At 42.5% G+C, this 23,891-nt stretch overlaps 1 protein-coding gene across 1 annotated transcript in view; it reads left to right on the plus strand.

Annotated features, from left to right (window-relative positions):
- Pomt2 (protein O-mannosyltransferase 2) overlaps positions 1 to 23,891 on the plus strand; it is a 48,633-nt gene that overhangs the window by 19,635 nt on the left and 5,107 nt on the right. The window contains exons 9-15 of the mRNA XM_041658130.1: positions 131 to 240; positions 6,438 to 6,504; positions 8,331 to 8,400; positions 11,930 to 12,008; positions 16,739 to 16,890; positions 17,305 to 17,396; positions 18,283 to 18,359. Of these exons, the coding sequence (XP_041514064.1) occupies positions 131 to 240; positions 6,438 to 6,504; positions 8,331 to 8,400; positions 11,930 to 12,008; positions 16,739 to 16,890; positions 17,305 to 17,396; positions 18,283 to 18,359 (647 nt within the window). The remainder of the gene's footprint in view (positions 1 to 130; positions 241 to 6,437; positions 6,505 to 8,330; positions 8,401 to 11,929; positions 12,009 to 16,738; positions 16,891 to 17,304; positions 17,397 to 18,282; positions 18,360 to 23,891) is intronic.

Here is a 23,891-nt window from a genome sequence, read left to right on the forward strand (position 1 = left end):
GCTCCAGCTTTAGGCAAGCCTGGACCCCACGATCACTCATTATTTGCAAGGCTTGTGGTGTGCAGCCACCACCCACCTACCTTCAAGACAGGGGCGGCCTGTCATCTGTCTGATGCCTCTTTTCCTCTAGACCTGGCATACGGCTCTGTAATCACTGTGAAGAATCTCCGGATGGCCATTGGCTACTTACACTCCCATAGGCACCTCTACCCTGAGGGCATTGGTGCACGCCAGCAGCAGGTGGGTAAGCTTTCGTGATCTTGGTTGCAGCCACACTGAGCTTGTGACTGAACCTGCCGTTCACTTTCTTGCTTGTCATCCTTAATTCACCTATTTTCTCTTGATTGAAACATTCTCCTTGCTCCTTTCTCTTCCTTCCTTTGGCTAACCTTGCTTCTTTAGGTTTCAGCTCAGAGGTTCCTCTGTCCATCTCATGACCCCCCTCTGCCCCAGTTGGTTCCCCTCCCCCTTTTACCAGAGGCTTTCTTGGCATTCTGCCTGCCTCTGGGGAACCCAATTTATAAGGCATCATGAGAATCCTTTTGCCTGATCCTGGAAGTCTTTCATGCCTAGCACAGTGGAGGGTGATGAGGAAAGATAATAGTTATGACTACAGACCTGGGAACTAGACTGGATTCCTTGGGTTTGAATCCGTATAGGTTTGACTTTGTACAAATGTCTTAATCATTCTGTGGCTTAATCTCCTGATCATAGTGGGAAATAAATGATGTTCCTCTCCACTGTAGGGGTGTTCAGAAGATAGAATGAGATAACATCTGTAAAGGGCACCTATGGAAGGTGTCCATGTTAGGGAGTGGCTGTGGGAGTCCCCTCTCTGTGCTGGGATTACCGTTAATGAATAAAGAAACTGCTTTGAACCTATAGCAAGGCAGAACTTAGGGAAAGCTAGGCTGAATGCTAGGAGAAAGATAGTGGTGACAGAGAGAAGTTATGGAGCTGCCACCAGAGATAGACATGCTGAAACATTGCTGCTAATCCACTGCCACATGGCGATATACAGATTAGTAGAAATGGGTTAAATTAATATAAGAGTTAGCCAATAAGAAGCTAGAACTAATGGACCAAGCAGTGATTTAATTAATACAGTTTCTGTGTGATTATTTCAGGCCTAAGCTAGCTGGGTGGTTGGAAACCATCAAGTGGCTCTCTCCTCTAACAGGGAGTGGCTGTGCTGTGGTGGAGGTGCCTGAGAGGGAGAACAGGGGAGTGGAGAGGTTGGTGGGCCCGGACTCTGTTCTGGGGAGGCAGGAAAGTGATGAAGTGATGAGGTCTGATTAGATGGAAGTTTATAAAGTAACGCTGGTTAGGAGGCAGGGACAGTGCTGGAACTGAGTCAGGAAACACCTCCCAGGTATCACTGGAGGGCCTGGTAATGGACTGGAGATCAGGAAGAGCTGTGTATGGTTCTGTAGTCAAGATGGCAAAGTATATATGTAATAATGTTATTTAATCATGATCCAATAGGGAGGAATGGCTTTGAAGCTGGGAGCAGAAATTTCCTTATATGTTAGGTTTGGGACTTAGAAGAGAGATCTGAGTATAACATGTAGGTGTTAACACAAAGTGGGTGGCTAATATTGCCCAGGAAGACTGCAGGGAGGAAGGGCTGGTGAGGGGACCCTTCATTTAAGGGGGTGTTCAAGGCTGCTCAGAGTGGAACTAAAAGAGACTGAGAGTGAAGGAGTGAGTGGGGAGTGAGGTCTCTGAAAGGGGATGGCATCAGTTCAGTAGGCCTGTGACCAACACGTTGGTTTTGGTGCAGAGGGAAAGTCAGTAGTCTCAGATGCAGTGTTGTACAGGCAAGAGTGGAGCAGTGGGGAGGGGGAGCTGTGGGCCAGGCTGTTCATCTAAGATGCTCCCAAGTGAGGCTTCTCCAAAGAATGGCTGAGAGCTTCATTTTGCCAAATTTTACTTCTTCAAACACATTAGCAACATTTCTTTTTAGTCCTGCTAGAAAGCTGGACCTGGGTATTGGGTTTGCAGCATTGCTTTCTCATGTTTGGTTATCGCTTCTCTTCGGCCCAATGTTTCTCAGTCCTGGCTGCACTTTAGAGTTAACTGAGCTTTAAAAATTTGACTTGTAGACTCTTCTTCCGAGATTCTGATTTAATGGATCTAGGGTGGGTCTAAAGGATGTTCGCTTTCACTTTGGTTTAAGTTCTTTAGGTCATGCTAATGTAAAGCCAGGACAGAAAGCCTCAGTGGCCATTCCATGAGGACACCTTGCTGCAGCTGTCACGTAGAGGATAGTAAAGTGGCAGATCTGCGGCCATGCTGCAGAAGGAGAGGAAGGTCAAGTTCTGAAGACGCTGCTCAGCTGGCACCATGGCTGCAGGTGTGAGGCTGACGGCGGTGCTGTGTGGACAGCGCATTGGGTCGAGGGACCACATGTCAGGCTTGACACTCAGGCTGTCTCCTCTGCTGTAAACTCAAGTGTGAAGTGATTGGACTAAATGCCTTCCTTTCACACTCTGCCCTGCTGTTTAGTGATGTCTCTAGGTCTCAGTTTCAAAATGTTTTCAGATGATTAACATCTATAAGATAAAATTGGGAAGTTTAGAAAAGTATAAAAAAAGAAACCAAAGCTACCTGTAATCTCCGAAGATCTGCATTTTTCAAATATTATGAAAAGTAGTATTCTACTATAATTAGGTACTTGAATTCCTAGGAGTCCCGTATAAAAACTCCACTGTGGAAACAAAGGTTTCTGTGGGAGTGGACCAGGGGCTACAATTATGATAAAGAAACAATTTTTCTGGGAGAATTTTGATAATGGCTCTTCTAAAAACAGAAACCATTCCCTCTATACATGCACAAGACCTACCAAACCTTGACATCTGTGAACAAGTACCAGGTAGATAGATTGGACCTAGCTTTGCATCATTTGTATAAAACAACATGTTTTAGTCTTTTTGTTTATTTGTTTGTTTTTGTTTTTTTGTAAACAGGGTTTCTCTGTAGCTTTGGAGCCTGTTCTGGAACTAGCTCTTGTCGACCAGGCTGGCCTTGAACTCACAGAGATCCACCTGCCTCTGCCTCCCTAGTGCTGGAATTAAAGGGGTGTGCCACCACTGCCCAGCTATGTTTTAGTCCTTTATATATCATTGTTTTTTTTTTCTGAGAAACAAAAAAAAAAAAAAACCTCTCAAATAGCTCAAATTCAGCTGTAGTACATGCAGAGTGATTTTTTCCATAAGTGCTAATTTCAACTTTTTTTTTTGCAAGTAAATTAGTCAGATGGCCAATTGAAGTTATGAAAACTCGGAAGAAATGTGTGTATTCCTTTTGTTTTGGTACGTGTTTACATGTCTGGCAAAGGTGTATATTTTTAGTCTCTCTCCTTACTTCCCAAACTATAAGCCATGTCATCTTGAGCAAATGACCTAGCCTGTGTTTTTCTACTGTTGGGGGAATCGCACCTACACACAGAACTGTGGTAGTGACTGAGCAGGGCAGGACTGGTCTGGTGCTCAGAATAGTGCCTGGGGACTCATGGTAGCCACTGTGAGTGGGAGCATTTCATGAACCTTTTTGCATGCTGCTTTAAAAAATGCTCCACAGCATTTTAATGGTGTATAATATTCTATTGCATGTATACAGTATCAAGACAGGGTTTCTCTGAGAGGCCTTGACTATCCTGGAACTCATTCTGTAGACCAGGTTGGCCTCGAACTGAAAGATCCTCCTGCCTCTGCCTCCCGAGTGCTGGGATTAAAGGTGTGCCACCACTGTCCAGCTTTAACTAGCCCTCTAAATAGATGTTCATACTGTGTTCAGGTTTTTACTAGTAGACTTATCACTGCATTATAGACATTCACATGAGTGCACACACAATTTTTAATTTTTTTTAATTAAAACAAAAAAATCAGTTTATGGCTATGGATTAAAACTCTAGGATAAGATATTTATGGAGCATTTTAGTGTTATTCACTCACATAGTAGAAAAAATAATAGCCTTTTTTGTAAGTGTGCGTGCATGTGGGTACACAGGTGTGCATGTGGGTACACAGGTGTGCCTGTGGGTACACAGGTGTGCATGTGGGTACACAGGTGTGCATGTGGAGGCCAGAGGTCAGTGCCTTCCATAGTCACTGTCCACCTTAGGCTTTGAGAAAGTCTCTCTCGCTGATCCTGGGCTTACAGGGTTAGTTAAACTGGCTGACCAGCGAGGCCCAGGTATTGTCTACTTCCCCAGTGATAGGATTCTGAGAACACTAGCTTTTTCTTACCTGTGTGCTGAGGATCAAACACAAGGGTGTTTGTGTAGCAAGCACCTACCAGTTGAGGAGTCTCCCCAGACTGTTGCTTTTTTTTTATGATTTGTTTTTTATTCTATGTGCATTACTGTTTGCCTGCATGTGTGTGTAAGAGTGTTGGATCCCCTGGAGCCAGAGTTACAGACAATTGTGAGCCTGCATATGTGTGTGTGTGTGTGTAAGAGTGTTGGATCCCCTGGAACCAGAGTTACAGACAATTGTGAGCCTGCATGTGTGTGTGTATAAGAGTGTTGGATTCCCTGGAGCCAGAGTTACAGACAATTGTGAGCCTGCATGTGTGTGTGTATAAGAGTGTTGGATTCCCTGGAGCCAGAGTTACAGACAATTGTGAGCCTGCATGTGTGTGTGTGTGTGTGTGTGTAAGAGTGTTGGATCCCCTGGAACCAGAGTTACAGACAATTGTGAGCCTGCATGTGTGTGTGTATAAGAGTGTTGGAACCCCTGGAACCAGAGTTACAGACAATTGTGAGCCTGCATGTGTGTGTGTAAGGGTGTTGGAACCCCTGGAGCCAGAGTCACAGACAATTGTGAGCCTGCGTGTGTGTGTGTGTGTGTGTGTGTGTGAGTGTCGGATCCCCTGGAACCAGAGTTACAAACAATTGTGAGCCTGCATGTGTGTGTGTGTAAGAGTGTTGGATCCCCTGGAACCAGAGTTACAGACAATTGTGAGCCTGCATGTGTGTGTGTATAAGAGTGTTGGATTCCCTGGAGCCAGAGTTACAGACAATTGTGAGCCTGCATGTGTGTGTGTATAAGAGTGTTGGATTCCCTGGAGCCAGAGTTACAGACAATTGTGAGCCTGCGTGTGTGTGTGTGTGTGTGTGTGTGTGTGTGTGTGTGTGTGTGTAAGAGTGTTGGATCCCCTGGAGTCAGAGTCACAGACAATTGTGAGCCTGCATGTGTGTGTGTGTGTGTATAAGAGTGTTGGAACCCCTGGAACCAGAGTTACAGACAATTGTGAGCCTGCATGTGTGTGTGTAAGAATGTTGGATCCCCTGGAACCAGAGTTACAGACAATTGTGAGCCTGTGTGTGTGTGTGTGTGTGTGTGTGTGTGTGTGAGTGTGTGAGTGTCGGATCCCCTGGAACCAGAGTTACAGACAATTGTGAGCCTGCATGTGTGTGTGTGTAAGAGTGTTGGATGCCCTGGAGCCAGAGTCACAGACAATTGTGAGCCTGCGTGTGTGTGTGTGTGTGTGTGTGTGTGTGTAAGAGTGTTGGATCCCCTGGAGCCAGAGTCACAGACAATTGTGAGCCTGCGTGTGTGTGTGTGTGTAAGAGTGTTGGATCCCCTGGAACCAGAGTTACAGACAATTGAGAGCTGCCATGTGGTTGCTGGGAATCGAACTGGGATTCTTTGGAAGAACAGCCAGTTCTTAACCCTGAGCCATCTCTCCAGCCCCCAGACATTGTCTTAATCACTTTTTGAATATACTAAATCTCCTGCTTTTGGTGCTGGAGACTGTTAACACACAGTGTAATGGTCCTCTCTTTTTTTTTTTTTTTTACTGGGGAGGAAAAGTTTTATTTTTTAATTTCATACTTCAAAATTAGATCATAATTTTATGAACTTGTCCTTTAGTATACTCTTGATTTGGGCAGTATCTGGTCTGAACTTAATTGAGGAAATACAAATTGGTAATTTTGCTCAAGCACTGAAAAGTAACTTGTGTTTGGGCTAACGTGCTAGAGATTGCTTTGCATAAATAATCCTGGGTCACACTTAAATCATCACTTTTATGATTTGATAAAGGCAATGAATCTTTGGGTTTAAAAAGATCAGGAAGAGAATCTGGCTGCATCTTACATCTCTTTTTAAAAACAGGAAATGTCTTGGCAGCTTAAAGCCTTTCAATATAAAATAATGGTCCTCTCTTAAGGCAGCTGAAACTTTATTGACAAGATACAAAAAGAAAGAGATAAATCAAAAAGTTCTTGAGGGGTAGGGCCTTTAAATTCTGAAAAATGGAGAAAATCTCATTCAGAAGTGCGGCTTCTGAGCTTCATTGGGAACTGTGGCCTCCAGAGTTAGGGCTGGGGAATCCTGAAAGATGCTCAGGTGGTATCAGTTTGTTGGGGACTGCTTGACCAGCTGTGCTGATCATGATTGTTACCTCCCCCACTTCTGCCCTCTGCCTAGGTTACCACCTATTTGCATAAGGACTACAACAACCTGTGGATTATCAAGAAACATAACACAAACACAGGTAATGTGGCAGAGACTGAGATTCTTGTGCTGTTGTTCACTGAGTCCCCTCACTTTTCTCATGACACTAGACTCCTGAACACCTTTGGTGACCTTTTGAACACTGTTGAACTCCTGTTGTGTTCCAGACACATTGGAAACATAGAGGATGAGCAGTGAGTGAAACAGAGCAGGGCCAGGGCTCAGATTCCACCCAGGAAGAGGTTATGTAAGCTTATCCCAGGGACTATCAGGCAGCCCTAACTGGGGGACCTGGGAGTTGCTTTCACTCCCAAACCCTGCACACCCCAGCTGTAGTCCTGATATGATAGAGTGCCTTTTTTGATTCTGGGCTGGTTGAGTTACTTGATAATTCAAGCGTCTGCCAGTCCGTGTGTGTACACACACATGCTAGCTTGACTTTCTGGTTTTAGGACTAAGCAAGAGGTATTTTAGGGTCTTCCTTTCCTTGGAAGGCAACTAGCTACCTGTGGACAGATTTCTGTTGTGTCTGTAAGAGGACAATTATTATCACCTGAGTCTGTCCTCACTGGTGATATCGTGAACCCCAGGTATTTCCTGTGCCTGCTCAGCAAATACCACCTGCCTGAGCCGGCACAGGCCAGCTGCTTCCAGTCTGGAAAAGTGGACAGCTGTTCATCTAAACTCCCCCTTGTTTTTCCTTGCCACCTCTTCACTTTGTTGCTTTTGGCTAGAACTGTGCACACAACAGCGATTTCTCCTCTCCTGCTGCCTTATTTGCATGCTCAGTAATGTAAATTAGCCCTGAGTGAGTCTGGTGCTACTGCTATTGACTGTGCTTTTAACACAACAGTCATAGCAGAGTTTGAGGGAGTCTGGCTGTACCTCTAAGTCATTCAAATTTGCCTGCTTTCCATTGTGGCTTCTAAGCTGAGATGGCTGCATTTCACCTAAGCAGCTAGGGTTTTCTGGGAACTTGGTGTTCTTGTTGGTTGCAAAGGCCCCTCACTCTAATCCATACCAAATAAAACTTCCTTCCCTGTTTATAAGGCAGCATAGCAGCGGGTGTCTCTGCAGGTGAATCTCACAGCCAGTAATTTGCATTAGCAAATTTAGTTTTCCCAACCTTGATTGTTTATAGAGTCCTGGCATTTTACTGTTGGAGACAGACTTTTACAAGTATGCCTCTGCCCTGCCATGACGGCTTCCCGCCGCTTTTCTATACAGCTACCTTTCCAGGTCGTGACCAGTTCTGACTTCTAGAAGCCTGGAGAGGAGTTCTTTTCTTTCAGCATTTCATTATCATTTTTTTCATCTCGTGCTTAGGAAGTCTATTAGCAGAGATACAATTTGATTTTGAAAAAAGCTGGGCAATTGTGTGGACTTAATTTTGTAAAGACTGTATTACTCACTAAGGATGTTTCCACTCTTTAGCCTCCCACCTGAAGTTTCAGTGGAGGCCTCAGTAATTCAGACAGAGATCGTGTTGCCAGCTTGTGTAGTGGCCAGTCTAGCCCCACTCCTCACCACTCCTCACGCCATCATTTGTTCCCACATCTTTTATGTGTGTGGACTCTTTGCTGCACGGATTCTTCTTTGTATGAGTCTTTGGTGTGTGTCCCTTTATCCTGCCGTTCACTTGTCAGAATTCCCTCCTCCTCAAGAGTCTTCCGAGCAGTACTTCTGGGACGCTTTTTCTAATCCTCTGAGGAGACTGGAGAACCTAGTGCTTTGGTCTCCCCGCACATTGTTAGTCTGTCAGCACATACCACATGGCACTGTAGCCGTTTCCCACAGGCCTTCAGCTGTCTCTAGTGTAGAATGTGAGTGACGCACTCGATATCCACATCTGTTTCTTTTTGGCAGATCCCCTAGATCCTTCATTCCGGGTGGAGTTTGTCAGACATGGAGACATCGTTCGACTAGAACACAAAGAGTAAGTGAGCCTGCTGCTGTTGAAATTGAATGGTAGGGCAGTGGGCTGTGTGGAGTAAGAAATCTATGCATGGTATAAGGGTGAATAGTGAGCTAGCCTTTGCTTGCTGATTTTGGCTCTGAGGAGACATGACCTTTAAGAATGCCTTTCAGTGTCCCTTCTCTGGTCAATTCGATTGGGTGAGAATAAGATAGATGACTGCTGCAATTTTTGAGCCAAATTTGAAGCAAGCTTTATTAAATACTGGCCAGGACGGTGGACAGTGGCCAGGTCCATACCTGGGATTCCCAGAGAATGGCCGTGAATTATGTTAGTCTGGTGCTTACAAAGGTAAAACCCACAAGGCTATGAACTTCCCACTTTTGTTCAATTCAGGGCAAGTTTACATTCTGACGTAATTCCTGCCCATATACCTCCTACCTCTGTACCTCCCACCTATGTGTGATCAGACACATCCTGTGCAGTTGGGGCAACCAACCTTGTTTGCAGAAGTGAAAACATGTGGATTGTTGTCCTACATAAACAACAGCCCCCAGCATTCCAGGAAGTTATCTGTCTTTGGGAAAGTAGGGCTTACAGGTTAGAGTGTTGGCGGAGGCTGCTTGTTCTTTTCCCAGCAGCCCAGACCCAAATTATTACACAGAAACTATATTAATTTCAACACAGTTTGTCCAATAGCTTAAGCATATTGTTAGCTAGCTCTTATATCTTAGATTAACTCATTTCTATTATTTTATATTTTACCACAAGGTTTGTGGTTTACCGGTAAGGTTTTGGCTGGTGGCTTGCGTCTATTTCTCCTCCAGCAGCTACATGGCTTCTCCCTGGATCTGCTGCCCTCTCTCTCTCTCTCTCTATATATATATATATATATATATAGAGAGAGAGAGAGAGAGAGAGAACTTACAGTCTGGCTATAGTCTATTAAGCCCTTGGCCAAAACCAGCCTCTTTCTTAACCAGTGGCATTCATAGCATATAGTGGGGAATCCCACGTCACCTTCCCTTTTCTGTCTAATTAGAAAGGAAGGCTTTAACTTTTGAAGAATAACTATCCATCTGAAATCTCTATACATCTAGAAAACCTAACTAACATGACTACAAGCTTGACTATTATAGATGACTATCTATTAACCTGTATTTCTTAACTATACATTACATTTTTAAATGAGCTGCACAAACACAATACCTTAGTCAAGAGCAGAAATATACATAAACAAAATTGACCTTAAATTTATATCAATAAAACAAGATTCATACCAATGCAAAGTATTTATCTCTATAGTATTAGAGGTATTTTTGTTTTATAGTTCTCTTTAAAGCACAGTAATTTAAACTTAAAACCTAACTTTAGCTCTCACCCGCCTCCAGGAAAGGATAGTTTGATAGCCCAGAGCTGTGTTTTGGGTAGATAGTTTTAGGGAATGTAAACATCTGTCTCTGAGACTGACACACTGATCTGTCTCACTGTGTGTTCATTGGATTGAATGGAAACACCAGTCTGACTCAAAAACTGCTTAAAAGCATGAAAAAGCTTTTAGAATTTTAGAGTTATTTAGCTCAAAATCCAAGAGAAAGAAGGAATTCAGAGAAAAGCAAAGCATTGAGGCCACATTTTCCCTCATCCTGTTGTAGAAACAGTATGCCTTGCCAGTGAGAGATCACTCCTCACATCTAGAGACTAAAGAAGGAAAAGCCCTTCAGGAGCATTTGTCTGGCTCTGACTCCTGCTCAAAGAGCAGCCGACATTGAATAGAAGATTTTAATTGCTTATGTACATCATAGGCTTATCCATTCCAAATACACTGTCATCCTTAAATCTCTGTTAGTCTTAACCTAACAGAGTTAAACTTGGAACAATTTAAACAGAGATGCAAGTCAGTTTTACTACTTCAAGTTTCTTCTGGGGTTTTCTGTTTGTTTGTTTTTTTTTGTTTTTTTTTTTTTTGTTTTTTTTTTTTTTTTTTGAGACAGGGTTTCTCTGTATAGCCCTGAACTTACTCTGTAGAGCAGACTGGCCTCAAACTCCGAGAACTCAGAGATCTGCCTGCCGCAGCTTCCCAAGTTCTGCGATTAAAGGCATGTGTTACCATCATCAAGCCTTGAGTTTTGTTGTTTTGTTTTGACTACCTATTGAGAGAAGTTTCTTTAAAAAAAAAATTTTTTTAAATTTATTTTTGTTTGTGAATGTGTACATGAGCCCCAGTGTGATGGGAAGTCAGAGGACAACTTGCAGGAGTTTGTTCTCTCCTTCCACCATGTGAGAGGCCCCCAGGCATCAACCTCAGGTTCAGGTTCTCAGACTTGGCAGCAGGTACCGTTCCGAATGAGCCACCTCACTGTCCTAAGAGGAGTTTTCAAATCAAAGTTTTTGGCTCCTCCAAAGTGACGATGTAGTACTAAGTGACCCTTCCTCAAGACTTGGAACCCAGAAGATTTTAGGTTTAGTGTATATATACTTTACTCACTGTACTTTAGGAAAAATGACTTTGTAGGAGTAGATTGTTGGCGCTTCCCAAGAAGTAACCTCCGACTGATCCACTGCTGGCCCTGAAGCTCACATTCGTGTCATTTAGGTGGGCTCAGCATCTTTCAGCCATGATTTAAATAAACATGAGCATAAACTGGTAATATCTCCTATGTACCTGGCTAAAAGCAAGCGTTAACCCTGCTTTTGGAAAGACACTGGAATCTCTTCCTATAGTTTTTCAATGACAGTTAATGATGCACAAAGATAGATTATTTAAGGAAAAAGCACAATGGCCAAAAATAGACCAAAGCAGTCATTAGCAGAAACAACCTCAAAAGATTTATATACTGGAATTACCAGATAAAAGGCTTTGGAATACAGGAGAAAAGGGAAAGAGAATGCATGTATGTATGTGTGTATAGAAATCGGTACGTTTTTCTAGTTATTTGGATTTTAGATGCTCTAGATTCCTACTACTAAGTAAATCTGATTTGTTCCTAATAAATAATATTTAATTTTTTGTAAATTCCCCATAATTGTGTCATGAACATTTATTACTCATGAATAAAAGCAAGAGTTGTTATAAAAAGCTAAGAACATCAAAACTAAATTTAATCCTCTCCTCATTTCTTGCAAATCCCTACTTTAAAAAAAAGTTGGTGAGAATGGAAAGTAAATGGGAACAGGGAAGTTTGCCTGACTTAAGTGTATTCATCTCAATTGCTTGTTTCTTCTCCCCAGACTTGCCTCTTTAGTCAGGAAAAGCTAAAACTTCAAAGCTCCTAACCCTGTGAAGGTTGATGCTTACACCCCCCCCCCCCGCCCCCGCCTTCCTGCTGCTCAGTACTCCTTTCCCTGTCTTTCTCACCTTGTGCTCCTCTCTTCTCCAGTCCTCAAACTAGTTCTTAGGAGTGGATAGATACCACTTTTCCTGGTGTGTTGGGATTAATAGTTCAGATTCTAATTTTTCTAATCCTAACAGATGACTGCATATTCTTAATAAAAAGAAGCAGCATGAATGTCTCTTTCCTTTAGATAATGGTTCTTCTCTAACTTCTAGAACTACTCGGAACCTGCACAGCCACTATCATGAGGCTCCCCTGACCCGGAAGCACTATCAGGTCACTGGCTATGGCATAGTAAGTAAGAAACTGGGATGTGAGCAGGGTGTATCTAAAAAGTTGTGAATCTTGGTCCAGGGCCATGCAGTAGGAGTCATCTTGCCCAGAATTCTAGAATGTTCTAAGAATTTGGAGGCTGCACATAGATGAGTTTCTTTTTTTGTAGTTGTTTTTGTTGTTGTTGTTTTGTTTTGTTTTGTTTTGTTTTTGAGACATTGCCTCACTATGTAGCCTTGACTGGTCTGAAAATTGCCCTGTAGACCAGGCTGGCCTCAAACTCACAGAGATCCATCTGCTTCTGTCTCCCGAGTGCTGGGACTAAAGCCGTGTGCCATCACGCCTGGCCAGCATATAGACTTCTTTAACATGTTATAACTGCTTAGCTCTGTTTGCTATGAGAAAAGCAGCTTATAAATTCTATTTTGTCTCTATTCCTCTTCTTGTAAAGTAACTATGTACTTTATATAGCCTAATACCTAATAAATGTCAGATAGGAATACCATGTGGATTTCTTAAATGTCATACTGGAAGACTGGCAGGATGGGCTCAAATGACACTAAAGGTACTTGTCATGCAAGCTTGGTGACTTGAGTTCAACCTCTAGAACCCACAAAAAGGTGGGAAGAGAGAACTAACTCCACAAAATTGCCCTTTGTTGTCCACATGTATACAATGGCATGTTCCTCCCCTTCCTGGTCATGCACACATAAACACAATAATACACTAAAAAAAAGCCAGATCCCAAATTCTTATAGTTTTATTTTACAGGTTTTTCCCCTGCCATACAGAGGGCTGTTGCCAGCATAGCTTTGTATTTTGCTATATCAGGGACATGCAGTCAATAGAATATGAGTTCTGTGGGGGGCTTGAGTCCTGAGATAACTGAAGCAGAGCAGCTGGTGAAAACTGTTGAGATTTATCCGCCACTCTCTCTTCTAAGGCCTTTGGGGCATTAATCAAGAGTGTGGATTCCATAAGGTGAATTCCCTCGGCCTCTTTGTATTTCCTGAGCCCATATCATACTACAGCCAAGACGCCGAACTCCCTGTTTTCCCATGGCCCTCTTCTGAGGAGAATTAAATACAGCCATCTTCACTTCCAAGGTGCAGTGTCAGGACCTAGCTGGCTTGCATGAGAGTATGCAGATGTCCAGAATAGTGGACACAGATGCCCCAGATCTTCTTATTTGCTTGGAGTGAGGTTTTGATTATGATTTGTGGGCAAAATCAGCTGTCTAGAACTTAACACTTTGGTCCTATAAAGTTAGCATTTCCCCTTCTCACTTCCAGATTCATATACATATCCTGTGTATGTATGTGTATGTATTCATACCCTGTGTACACACACACACACACACACACACACTATATATATATATATATCTTTATGGACAAAGTCATTTGATTTCAAATAAATATTTAATGTAAAATCTAAATTTTTTTAAACTGTTTTTTTTTTTTTACATCTATTGTGCCATTCAAATACTTTATCATCTTACATGATTTCTTCAAAATCTGTTATCGAGGGTACATATATGAAAGCTTTAAAAAAATTTTTTATAGTTTATTAATTCTTATTTTATGTGCATTGGTGTTTTGCCTACATGTATGTATATATGAGGGTGTCAGATCTTAGAGTTACAGACAGTTGTTCTGTGCCATATGGGTACTGGGAATTGAACCCCGGGTACTCTGGAAGAGCACTCAGTGTTCTTAACTGCTGAACCATCTCTCCAGTCCAAAAAGCTTTTTAAAATATATATATATATATATATATCTAGAAACAAAGGGATTTTTCAGCTTTATTATTATTATTATTATTTTGGTTTTTCGAGACAGGGTTTCTCTGTAGCTTTGGAGCCTGTCCTGGAACTAGCTCTTGTATACCAGGCTGGCCTCGAACTCACAAAGATCTGCCTGCCTCTGCCTCCCGAGTGCTGGGATTAAAGGCGTGCGCCACCACCATCTGGCCTCAGCTTTATTATAAGATGGCATGAAAAGTTTACTCAGCAGAACTAATTACCTTACTATTTGGGAGAGAGAAATCGCCATTTTTTTTTTTTTTTTGTACAAGCAATGCTAGTCTTTTAAGCATTAAGAGCATAACTGTTTAAGGAATGACTAAGCAATAATTCTACATCTTCCCTAAAATCATCTGGTTTTTTACATATGTGTACAGCTTTACATGTGTGCATAGCTTTAACGAATTAAAGCCCAAGAGAAATGCTCAGAACTCGCACCCAGAAGCCAGCTGAGAGCTCAGTGAACTCAGGAGGAGAGCTTCCCAGTCAGGGTGTCGGCAGCCAGCACTGCAGTTTCCTCTTCCCTGTATCTAAAACACAAAACCGGTCACTAAGAACTTAGTGCTGGACTATGGATCACATCCACACTATTTAAATAGGCTCACAGCGAAGCACACCGTTAAGACCAGCCAAATCAGTATTTACATTTATAAATCTCTGAAGACACCATGAGAAAGCTTCTGTCCCTTCACTAAACAAAATAGGGAACTGCCTCTGATGGTGGTGGGATGAATTTACATTAAAAATACCTGTATTTACAGCTGCATTGATCCTTTATAAATAAAGAATATGAAAATCCAATTTCTTTAAAGGTAATAAAAGTTGAGGTGATGTTAGCCAACCACAGTGCTTGGAGTTGGAATAAAAACCTATTGGTGGCGCTCAGGAGGCAGAGGCAGGTGGATCTCTGTGAGTTCGAGGCCAGACTGGTCTATAAGAGTTAGTTCCAGGACAGGCTCCAAAGCTACAGAGAAACCCTGTCTCAAAAACCAAGCCTGTTGGTGCTTATTAATATGCCAGTAGTGAACTGCTTTCTCTTGGAGAAAATCCAACCGCAAGTATGAGCGTAAAATATGTAACAGGGAAAACTGCTCAAAATAATTCAAGTCAGCTTATCTGCAATGGATATTCTAATTATAAAGTCCACCACAAATGAAACAAGGTTCGTGGTTCATTCTCAGGCCCAATCCCCCACCCAAAATGACATCTTATAGTCTCCAACTGTTTGTCTTGCTTTACAATCCAAATTCAGAGATGTGCACGGGAGAATTTTCCATGGGATTACCTAACTGAAAAAGGAAAACTAAAAACATGTTCAAGTCAAAAAAATATATATTGGGTAAGCAAGCACTGAAATTATCTACTTGGAAGCAAATGGTAACTTCATCAGGGCACATGGCACTGCATGGTACCTGGACAGTTAGCATCTCCAACAGGCAAGTGAATAGGTGCAACATGAACTGATGCAGATTTTTTGTTGTAACTTTCCATTCCAAATGTATAAATGATTCAGAATCAAAAGTCAATGATTAGGAGAAAGTGGCAATGTAACAATTTTGCAAAAATCCTCCATCTTTAAGAGGGAATGACATCCTAACCTCCTCTCCCCAGAAGATGTCTCATAAAAAAAAAATCTTGAAAAAGACAAGAATGAACAAAAAACTGAAACACCAGTTTGCATGGAATTTCAGCTCAATGACAGATCTTGCTCAAAACTTACAAGGCTTTGGAGTTTCAGCCTCCAGTTTCAGCAAAGCAAAAGACAAGTGCTCCACAGATTTACAGGGCCAAGTTCACGTGCTTTAATAGGTGTCTCTTTTTAAAATTAAATCAATTTGAGTTGAATATTTTTCAAAATTGCTAACAAGAGATTAAAGTTCTACTACTAGAAAGAATTTATTAAAAAGTTATGAGTTAGGAAAGATTTTGTTCAAGTTGTTCAGTATCTTTTTACTATCATTGTGTTGGTGGTGGAGGTTGTGGTGCTGGATCAAGACCCATCATTAGTTTTTGCCAATAAAAGTACCCTTTATTTGAAAAAAAAAAGTTACAAAGCAGAAAAGCAGCCGTCCACTAATGCAAAAGGCATTATAATTCAGGTGTGAGATTTCTAGATTAAGCCAATATATTTCATAAGATGACTGTTGCAGTTTTAAACACTGCCTTGAAGTACTGCTTTTCAGGCTTAATCCAAATGGTGACGACATTACTAAAGCTGCTAAGCACGTGAGAAGAAGGGAAGCAGACCCACAGAACCTTTGTGCTGAGGTCGCTGACTTTATCTAACACCGACTCTTCCAAATCCATGGCTAAAAACCAGACAACCTAAAACCACAGCTTTTCCTAGAGGCTCAATTCCCTAGAAGCCATTTTCAGAGTTTGTCCACAACACAGGACTGGATCTCAGAGGTTTTGTTCCTTGTTCTGTTTTGGAACCCGAGCCACCAGCTGTTTCCAAAGTTTTTTCTCTTTTGGGTTAGTTTCACGGAATTCATTCACTGTCCCATGTTGTCCTCAGTTATTTCTTCATTTGCAGGGGTTGCAGATTCTCCTTTTTCTAGTCTTTGCTGCATTTCCCAGAGCTTGGTAACAGTTTTATCTATTGATATTATGTTAATAAGATTAAAAGTTATGCTTGTTGACTTGATGAAGCATGAAGTTACCAACATAAATTTTTCTTAATTACTTTCTGTCTGTAATTTTCTACAAACAACATACAGGTATGATTTGCTTGTCAGCAATTAATCCATGCTTTATAGCCATGGAGATTCCACACTTTCATTACGTCTTTTTCTCCTTCATTCACATCATACCCTGACTTTTTGTAATAGGGAGTCCCAGGTAATATAGACATTTTGTCTATTTATTTATTATTTATAATAGTAAAGACATTTTGTCTCTAACATAATCTGACTTTTGTAATTTTTTTTCTTGGTTTATGTGGCAGAATGGGACAGGGGACTCAAATGATTTCTGGCGGATTGAAGTTGTAAACAGAAAATATGGGAACCGGATCAAGGTACTAAGAAGTCGAATTCGCTTCATCCATTTGGTCACAGGTTGTGTCCTGGGATCTTCAGGAAAGATTCTGCCCAGGTGGTGAGTCTCTGAGTCCTGATAGTATAATCTAGCTTACCCTTTTCTTTTCACACTCTACAAGGATCAACCAGAAGCTTCAATCACCCCGTGGTTAATGCTCACTTCACTTTTGCTTTTTTTGGTAGTAGATGGAAGAAGAAAAGGTATCAGGGATACTATAGTGCAAAGAACTCCAGTATAGCTTTGTATTTTATGCGCTTGAGGTTAAAACTCTAGGCCTATGTTTCTTTGTAAAGTAAAAATAATGTATGCTAAGCTACCGTTAGGATAGTTGTGGATAATGAAAGTGTAAGGTTGAAATTATGGCCACAGACTTGTAAACATAGAAGTTCCACAGATGTAAGAACAGTAGACATTGCTATACCTGGGGACATTGCAAATCTTCAGGGACATTTGTGACTGTTTTTCTGGCAGGGGCTGGGAGCAGTTGGAAGTTACTTGCACTCCATACCTAAAAGAAACATCTAACTCCATCTGGAACATAGAAGACCATATCAATCCCAAACGTGAGTTGAGGCCCTGGCTAGCTCTGAAGGAGGAAGCACACTATTTTTGCTTAGGAACGCAAACCTTCATAGACCCTGATTTCATTTTATTGTTGCCATTTTTGCTTTCTTCCCCCACTGCTGTCTTTATAAGTGCTGTCTCTGTGGACACATAGCTCCTTTGTCTTCATGTCTATTTCTTCTAAATGCCTTATTCTGAAGTGACCAATGACCTCCTCCAAGACCATTTCAGCCCCCCAGCTTCTGCTCCTCCACCTTGGGAGATGCCAGACCTCCGATGCTTGTTGCAGATTGCTTCAGTTGCTCTGTGCCAAGCACCTCCTCTTCCTGTAACCAACCAGATCCTTCCCAGGAGGCCACAGCTGCACTGATTCCAAATTTCTGCTTCCAGGCACCTGTGATGTTCCACTTCAATGTCAGTTTTAATTCAAGTATTTGGATTCATTTTCCCCCACCCCACCTAGCTTGTGCTTGATTTCTGCATACTGGCCATTTCATTCTCCTTAGTACCTGATCTAGGCAAACCGTGGATTAACAGTTGAACAGTGCTTAGTTAGGAGGAACCACATGGGTCTTGTTGGATATTTTGGTGAATGAAGCAAATTTGGTTCCTAGTCTCGTACTAACAGGAGGCCAGCTTCTGGGCCAGTGCCACAGTGATGGGTGATGGGGTCAAGAACTGTCAGAACACCAAGAAGGAGGTCTTGTCTGTTTCCTCTGAAGCTCTCAGATTACCTAGTGAGTGCTTACCATAAGCTCAGTAAGTGACTTTGCACTGCTCCCTGTCTCAACTTGCTAGGAAGATTGCACTCGAGGTCTGGCAAGGGTGTCAGTACTGACAGCAGACTGTAAGGAAACAAATCTTTTCTCTTGTCATTTCCCCTAGTGCCAAACATCAGCCTGGACGTCCTGCAGCCCAGTTTTTCTGAGATCTTGTTGGAATCCCACATGGTTATGATCCGGGTACTGTGAGCTCTCCTATTCCTTCTAAATCTGTGGGTGTCCAAGAGCTCTTAGGGAAATATGCGCCACATATTTAGAGTACTGAGCAGTAGTCATGTTCTAATCCTGCTTCCTTGTGGAAGATGCTGAATGTTTCACCCTTCATGGGCATGTCTGGTCTTAGGATGAGGTGGTCGCTTGATGAGGATAGTATCAGTGATTCATGTGGTAGTTTCATTTCTGTTGCTGTGACAAACACCTGATAAAACTTCTGTCTGAGTTAGCATTTTATTGCTGTGAAGAGACTCCATGACCATGGCAACTCTTATAAAGGAAAACATTTAATTGTTTTCCTGGCCTACAGGTTCAGAGGTTTAGTCCTTTATCATCCTGGTGGGACATGGCAGCACGCAGGCAGGCATGGTTCTGGAGAAGATGAGATTTCTATATTTGGATTGGCAGACAGCAGGAAAAACAAGTGACACTGGGCCTAGCTTGAGCATCTGAAACCTCAAAGTCCACTCCCAGTGCCGCACTTCCTCCAACAAGGCCACACCTCCTAATACTGCCACTCCCTATGAGCCTAAGGGGGCCATTTTCATTCAAACCATCACAAGCCACTTAGGGGATGGGAGGATTTATTTGGCTTAGAGTTCCTAGTTTACAGCCCATCATTGAGGGAAGTCAAGGGGAAGTAACTATTTCACAAGGCTCTACTTCTGACCATGGAGTGCACGTCACAGCCAGGGTACAGAAGGAACTATAGAGTGTATACTCAGTTAGCTTTTTTGGATAGTTAAGAACCACTTGCCTAGAAATGGTAACACTCACGGTAAACTGAACCCTCCTACATCAATTAATAATCTAAATAATCTCCTACAGACATACCCACAGACCAACTAGAGCTAGATAATTGGGTTGAGACTTTCTTCCAAGGTGATTATGGGTTGTAACAAATTGACAGTTGAAGGTAGCCAGCACACCAGTGAACGTTTATGCAGCTCCCCCTACTCTGAGCATTGTATGTGTATTAACTACTTAATACTCATTACAGTCCCCTGAAGACAGTTGTCATTCCCACTGTACAGGAACCTTTCCAAGGGCATGCAGCTATATGTAGGGTAGATCCAGGCTTCAGAGGTAGGCTAGTAGGCTTTCAGAGTCAGCATCAGTTACCATGACACTCTTACCTGAGTGACAGTGCTCCTGAAAGCCACACGTTACATTTCGTGAAATTAGAGTCATTTGGAATGTGTGTTCGGGTGTGTTTATATGCATCATAAAACCCTAACCATGAGCCCTAAACCATTTCTATTCCTGGACTGAAGCTGCTTAGTTTGGATGATTATTGTTTAAGGACTCCTGAGACTCACTGTTTGCCCCTATTGTTGTTAGTAGCTGGCAGCAATCATAGCATCAAAAGTCTAAAGTAAGATGAGAGGGGAAATCTTTAAATGGGAATTTTTTTGCTCATGGATGAAATTTGCCTGTGTAAGTGGGAGAGACTTTGCTACAGTTGATGTCTGTAGAAGACCCCCTTGCTCTTGAGGTAGGAACCTGAATCCTACAGGAATGATGTTCAGAACCACGTCTCAGGCCACAAAGGTAGCTGTCAGCTACTCACAGAGCTGCAAGGAGCTGTGGTAGTTGTTAGTATTCATCTCTGAGCCACTGTCAAGTAGACTTACCTGGAAGTGATTATATAAACAGTCCTTAGAAAACATAGTTGACTTATTTCATCAGATTAAACTTTTAAAAATCCAGATTTTTGTCAGTTTTGCACATTGGAAGGTGATAAGTTGACATTACACAATCTCTGGGTCACTTCTTCTCTGACTCTGTGCTTGTAGCTGTCACTATGGCCTGATGACATAGCTGTTTTGAATATGTGTCTGTCACTCAGAGGACCAGTCTGGGTCTAAGTAGAATTTTGAGACTGAAGTGAGTGAGTGTAGAATTTCATTTCATTCCTTCTTCACCTAGAGGTGGAAACAAAGCAAAGGGTGTCCAAGAGCTCTCAGTCTACCAGAATTAGAGAGAAGTGAGAGACAGTGAATCTAAACTGTAGACATGCAGATATTGGTGTGTATGCTGTGTCTGTGTCTGTCTGTGAGTTGAAACCTGAGTGAAGAAAGCTCATAGCCTGGTTGGAACGAACTATCTAGATTTAGTTTACATACACATATTCTATTGGGTAAGAATCTGCCTTTTTTCATCTTTTGTGTTATAGAGATGCTAGGTTGCTCTAAGTTGGGTGTAATGAATAGGATTCCTGCTAAGGCCTGGTTTTGGACTAAATTGGATAGGTTTTAAGGGATTGGTTTCCCTCATTAATTACTCCTAGGACCAGAACATTTCATTCTTTATTCCAAGATCCTTTGGATAGTCATAGTGATCGTGATGGTTTGAATAAGAACGGCCCCCATAGGCTCATGTATTTGAATGCTTAGTCACCAGGGAGTGGCACTATTTGGAAAGATTAGAAGGATTAGGAAGTATGGCCTTACTGGAAATATATTACTGGGAGTAGACTTTGAGACTTTCTCTTCCTCCCTCCCTCCTTCCTTCCTTCCTTCCTTCCTTTCTTTCCAAGGCAGGGTTTCTGTGCATATCCCTGGCTGTTTTGAAACTCACTCTGTAGACCAAGCTGAACTCAGAGATCCAACTACCTCTGCCTCCTGAGTGCTGGGATTTAAACTAGGCATCAAAATACCAAATAATCTGATTAAAAAATGAATTATAGATCTAAGCACAATTCTCAACAGAAGAAACTCAAATGGCCAAAAAACAATTAAGGAATTGCTCAACATCCTTAGCCATCAGGGAAATGCAAATCAAAATGACTCTGAGATACATCTTATACCCATCAGAATGGCTAAGATCAAGGACATTGATGACAGCTTACACTGGAGAGGATGTAGAGTAAGGGGAACATTACTCCATTGCTGGTGGGAGTACAAACTTATTTAGCCACTTTGGAAATCAGTTTGGCAGTTTCTCAGAAACTTGGGAAATATTTCCTAAGACCCAGCAATACCACTCTTGGGCATATAGCCAAAGGATGCACACTCCTACCACAAGGACATTTGCTCCTATATGTTCATAGCAGCATTATTTGTAATAGCCAGAACCTGAAAATAACCTAGATGCCCCACACCCAAAGAATGGATAAAGAAAATGTGGTGCATTTACACAATGGAGTACAACTCAGCGATAAAAAACTATGACATCTTGAAATTTGCAGGCAAATGGATAGGACTAGAAAAAAAACCATCTTGAGTGAGGTAACCCAGACCCAGAAAGAGAAACACGGTATGTACCCACTCATAAGTGGATATTAGACATAAAGAAAAGGATAATAAGGCTACAGTCCACAACCCCTGAAAAGCTAGGTAGCAAGGAGGACTGTGAGAGAGACATGCTTGGATGCCCCTAGGAAGAGGAAATAGATAAGATCTCCTAAGTAAATTGGGAGGGGGGTATGCGTGAAGGGGAGCAGGGAGGAAAACATGAGGGAACAAGATGGCTGAGTTGGGTGATAGACAAAGAGGGAGAACAAGGAAAGAGATATATTGGTAGAGGGAGCCATTATGGGGTTAGGGAGAAATCTGGTGCTAGGGAAACTCCCAGAAATTCACAAGGATGAGCCTAGCTGAGACTCCTAACAATAGTGAAGAGGGTGCCTGAACTAACCTTCCCCTGTAATCAGATTGGAGACTACCCTAATAACCACCATAGAACTTTTATTCATTGACTGATGGAAGCAGATGCAGAGATTCACGAAGCACTGGGCTGAGCTCCTGGAGTTCAGCCAAAGAGAGGGAGGAGGGATCATATGAGCAAAGGGGTCAAGATCAAGATGGAGAACCCACAGAGACAGCTGATCCGAGCTCATAGGAGCTCACTGACTTTGGACTGATAGCCGGGGAACCTGCATAGGACCGAGCTAGGACCTCTAAATCTGGATGACAGTTCTGTGGCTTGGGCAGTCTGTGGGACCACTGGCAGTGGGACCAGGATTTATCCCCCAGTGCATGAACTGGCTTTTTGGTGCCCATTCCCTATGAAGGGATACCTTGCTCAGCCTGGATACAGGGGGGAGGGGCTTGATCCTGCCTCAGCTTGATACGCCAGACTTTTTTGACTTTCCATGGGAGGTCTTACCCTTTCTGAGGGGTGGATGGGTGGTAGAGTGGGGGGAATATGGGGGGAGGGAACATGAGGAGTGGAGGGAGGGGAAACTGTGGTTGGTATGTAAAATGAAAAAAAAAAAGACCTTTGAAATTTTTTTTTTTTTAAAAAGCCCATGCCAGGCCCAAATAGGCTCCCACTCCCCACCCCACAATAAGTGTCTACCTAAGAATTAGGTCATGCTTCCTGCTATGATGATAGTGGACTAAGTTTCTGAAACAGTTAGCAAGCCCCCAGGTAGATGTTTTCTTTTATGAGAGTGTCTTTTCACAGAAGGAGAACAGTGACTATGGCAGTGACTTGGGGGTATATAGCTGGTCCTTTTGGGGCACACACACACCTCTAAATGGCACTTTTTAAGAGCAACCCATTGCCATGCTGAGACTTACAAACTAAACTGTTCTTAAGCCCTCGCTTTGTTTACTCAGTCAGGCTACTTGGTAGGAGATCAGTAAATGTCACCTTCTGGATCTTTCTTGAATAACCAGCAGCTCTCAGTTGAGGGTAGTTTTGCCTCTCTGGTGATATTTAGCAATATCGGAAGATGTTTTTGGCTAGCAGAGCTGAAGAATGGGGCCTGGTGGGGGGGGGGGGGGTTGCTCTACTAGCTTTCCAGTGAGTAGTACCAGGTGCTAAGCACAGGACAGCCCCACAACAAAGTTGTCCAACCCGAAATGTCAGTGGTGGCAAAGCTGTGAGAGCTGACCTACACAGCAGCTGACTCCTTCCTAGTTTGTGCTGCTGACGAGATGGCTCCGGCCTGGGAGCTAGTGTCCAGGATTCTGGCTGTGTTCCTTCCTGTTTTATTTTAGCTAAGACCAGGTTCTGCCATGAGAAACAAGTCCCTGGATATTCTCTGCTGGATTTCAGTCCTTCAGACTAAATTGAGTACTGGAAATGATTTCTCTCCCCGAAGAGATAGTCTCTTACCTCAGGCTGGACGGTGGTGGCACACGCCTTTAATCCCAGCACTCAGGAGGCAGAGGCAGGTGGATCTCTGTGAGTTCGAGGCCAGCCTGGTCTACGAGAGCTAGATCCAGGACAGGAACCAAAAAAAGCTACGGAGAAACCCTGTCTCGAAAATAAAAAAAAAAAAAATCTTACCTCTCACAGTCCATAAACAGCTATATAATGTGGGTATCCTATTAAAATATTACAGAGGGCATTTAGAAATAATAATCTGAAAGGCTTCTCCTGGTGAAGGGCATAAAAAAAAGCCATTGAGACACTAAGCTAAGGTACCCTTTTCTAAGTCTCTGTTCTGTTTGTAATCAAATACTGATTTTATCCTCCTACACACACCTTCTGAGCCCTGGTCTTAGCCATTTGGGCTGCTGTTGGTAGGAGGCTTGTTTGAAGAAT

The sequence above is a fragment of the Microtus oregoni genome, unplaced genomic scaffold (genome assembly GCF_018167655.1).
Source record: "Microtus oregoni isolate MIOR12 unplaced genomic scaffold, Mior012 000009F_ref0000495, whole genome shotgun sequence".
NCBI classification, from domain to species: domain Eukaryota; kingdom Metazoa; phylum Chordata; class Mammalia; order Rodentia; family Cricetidae; genus Microtus; species Microtus oregoni.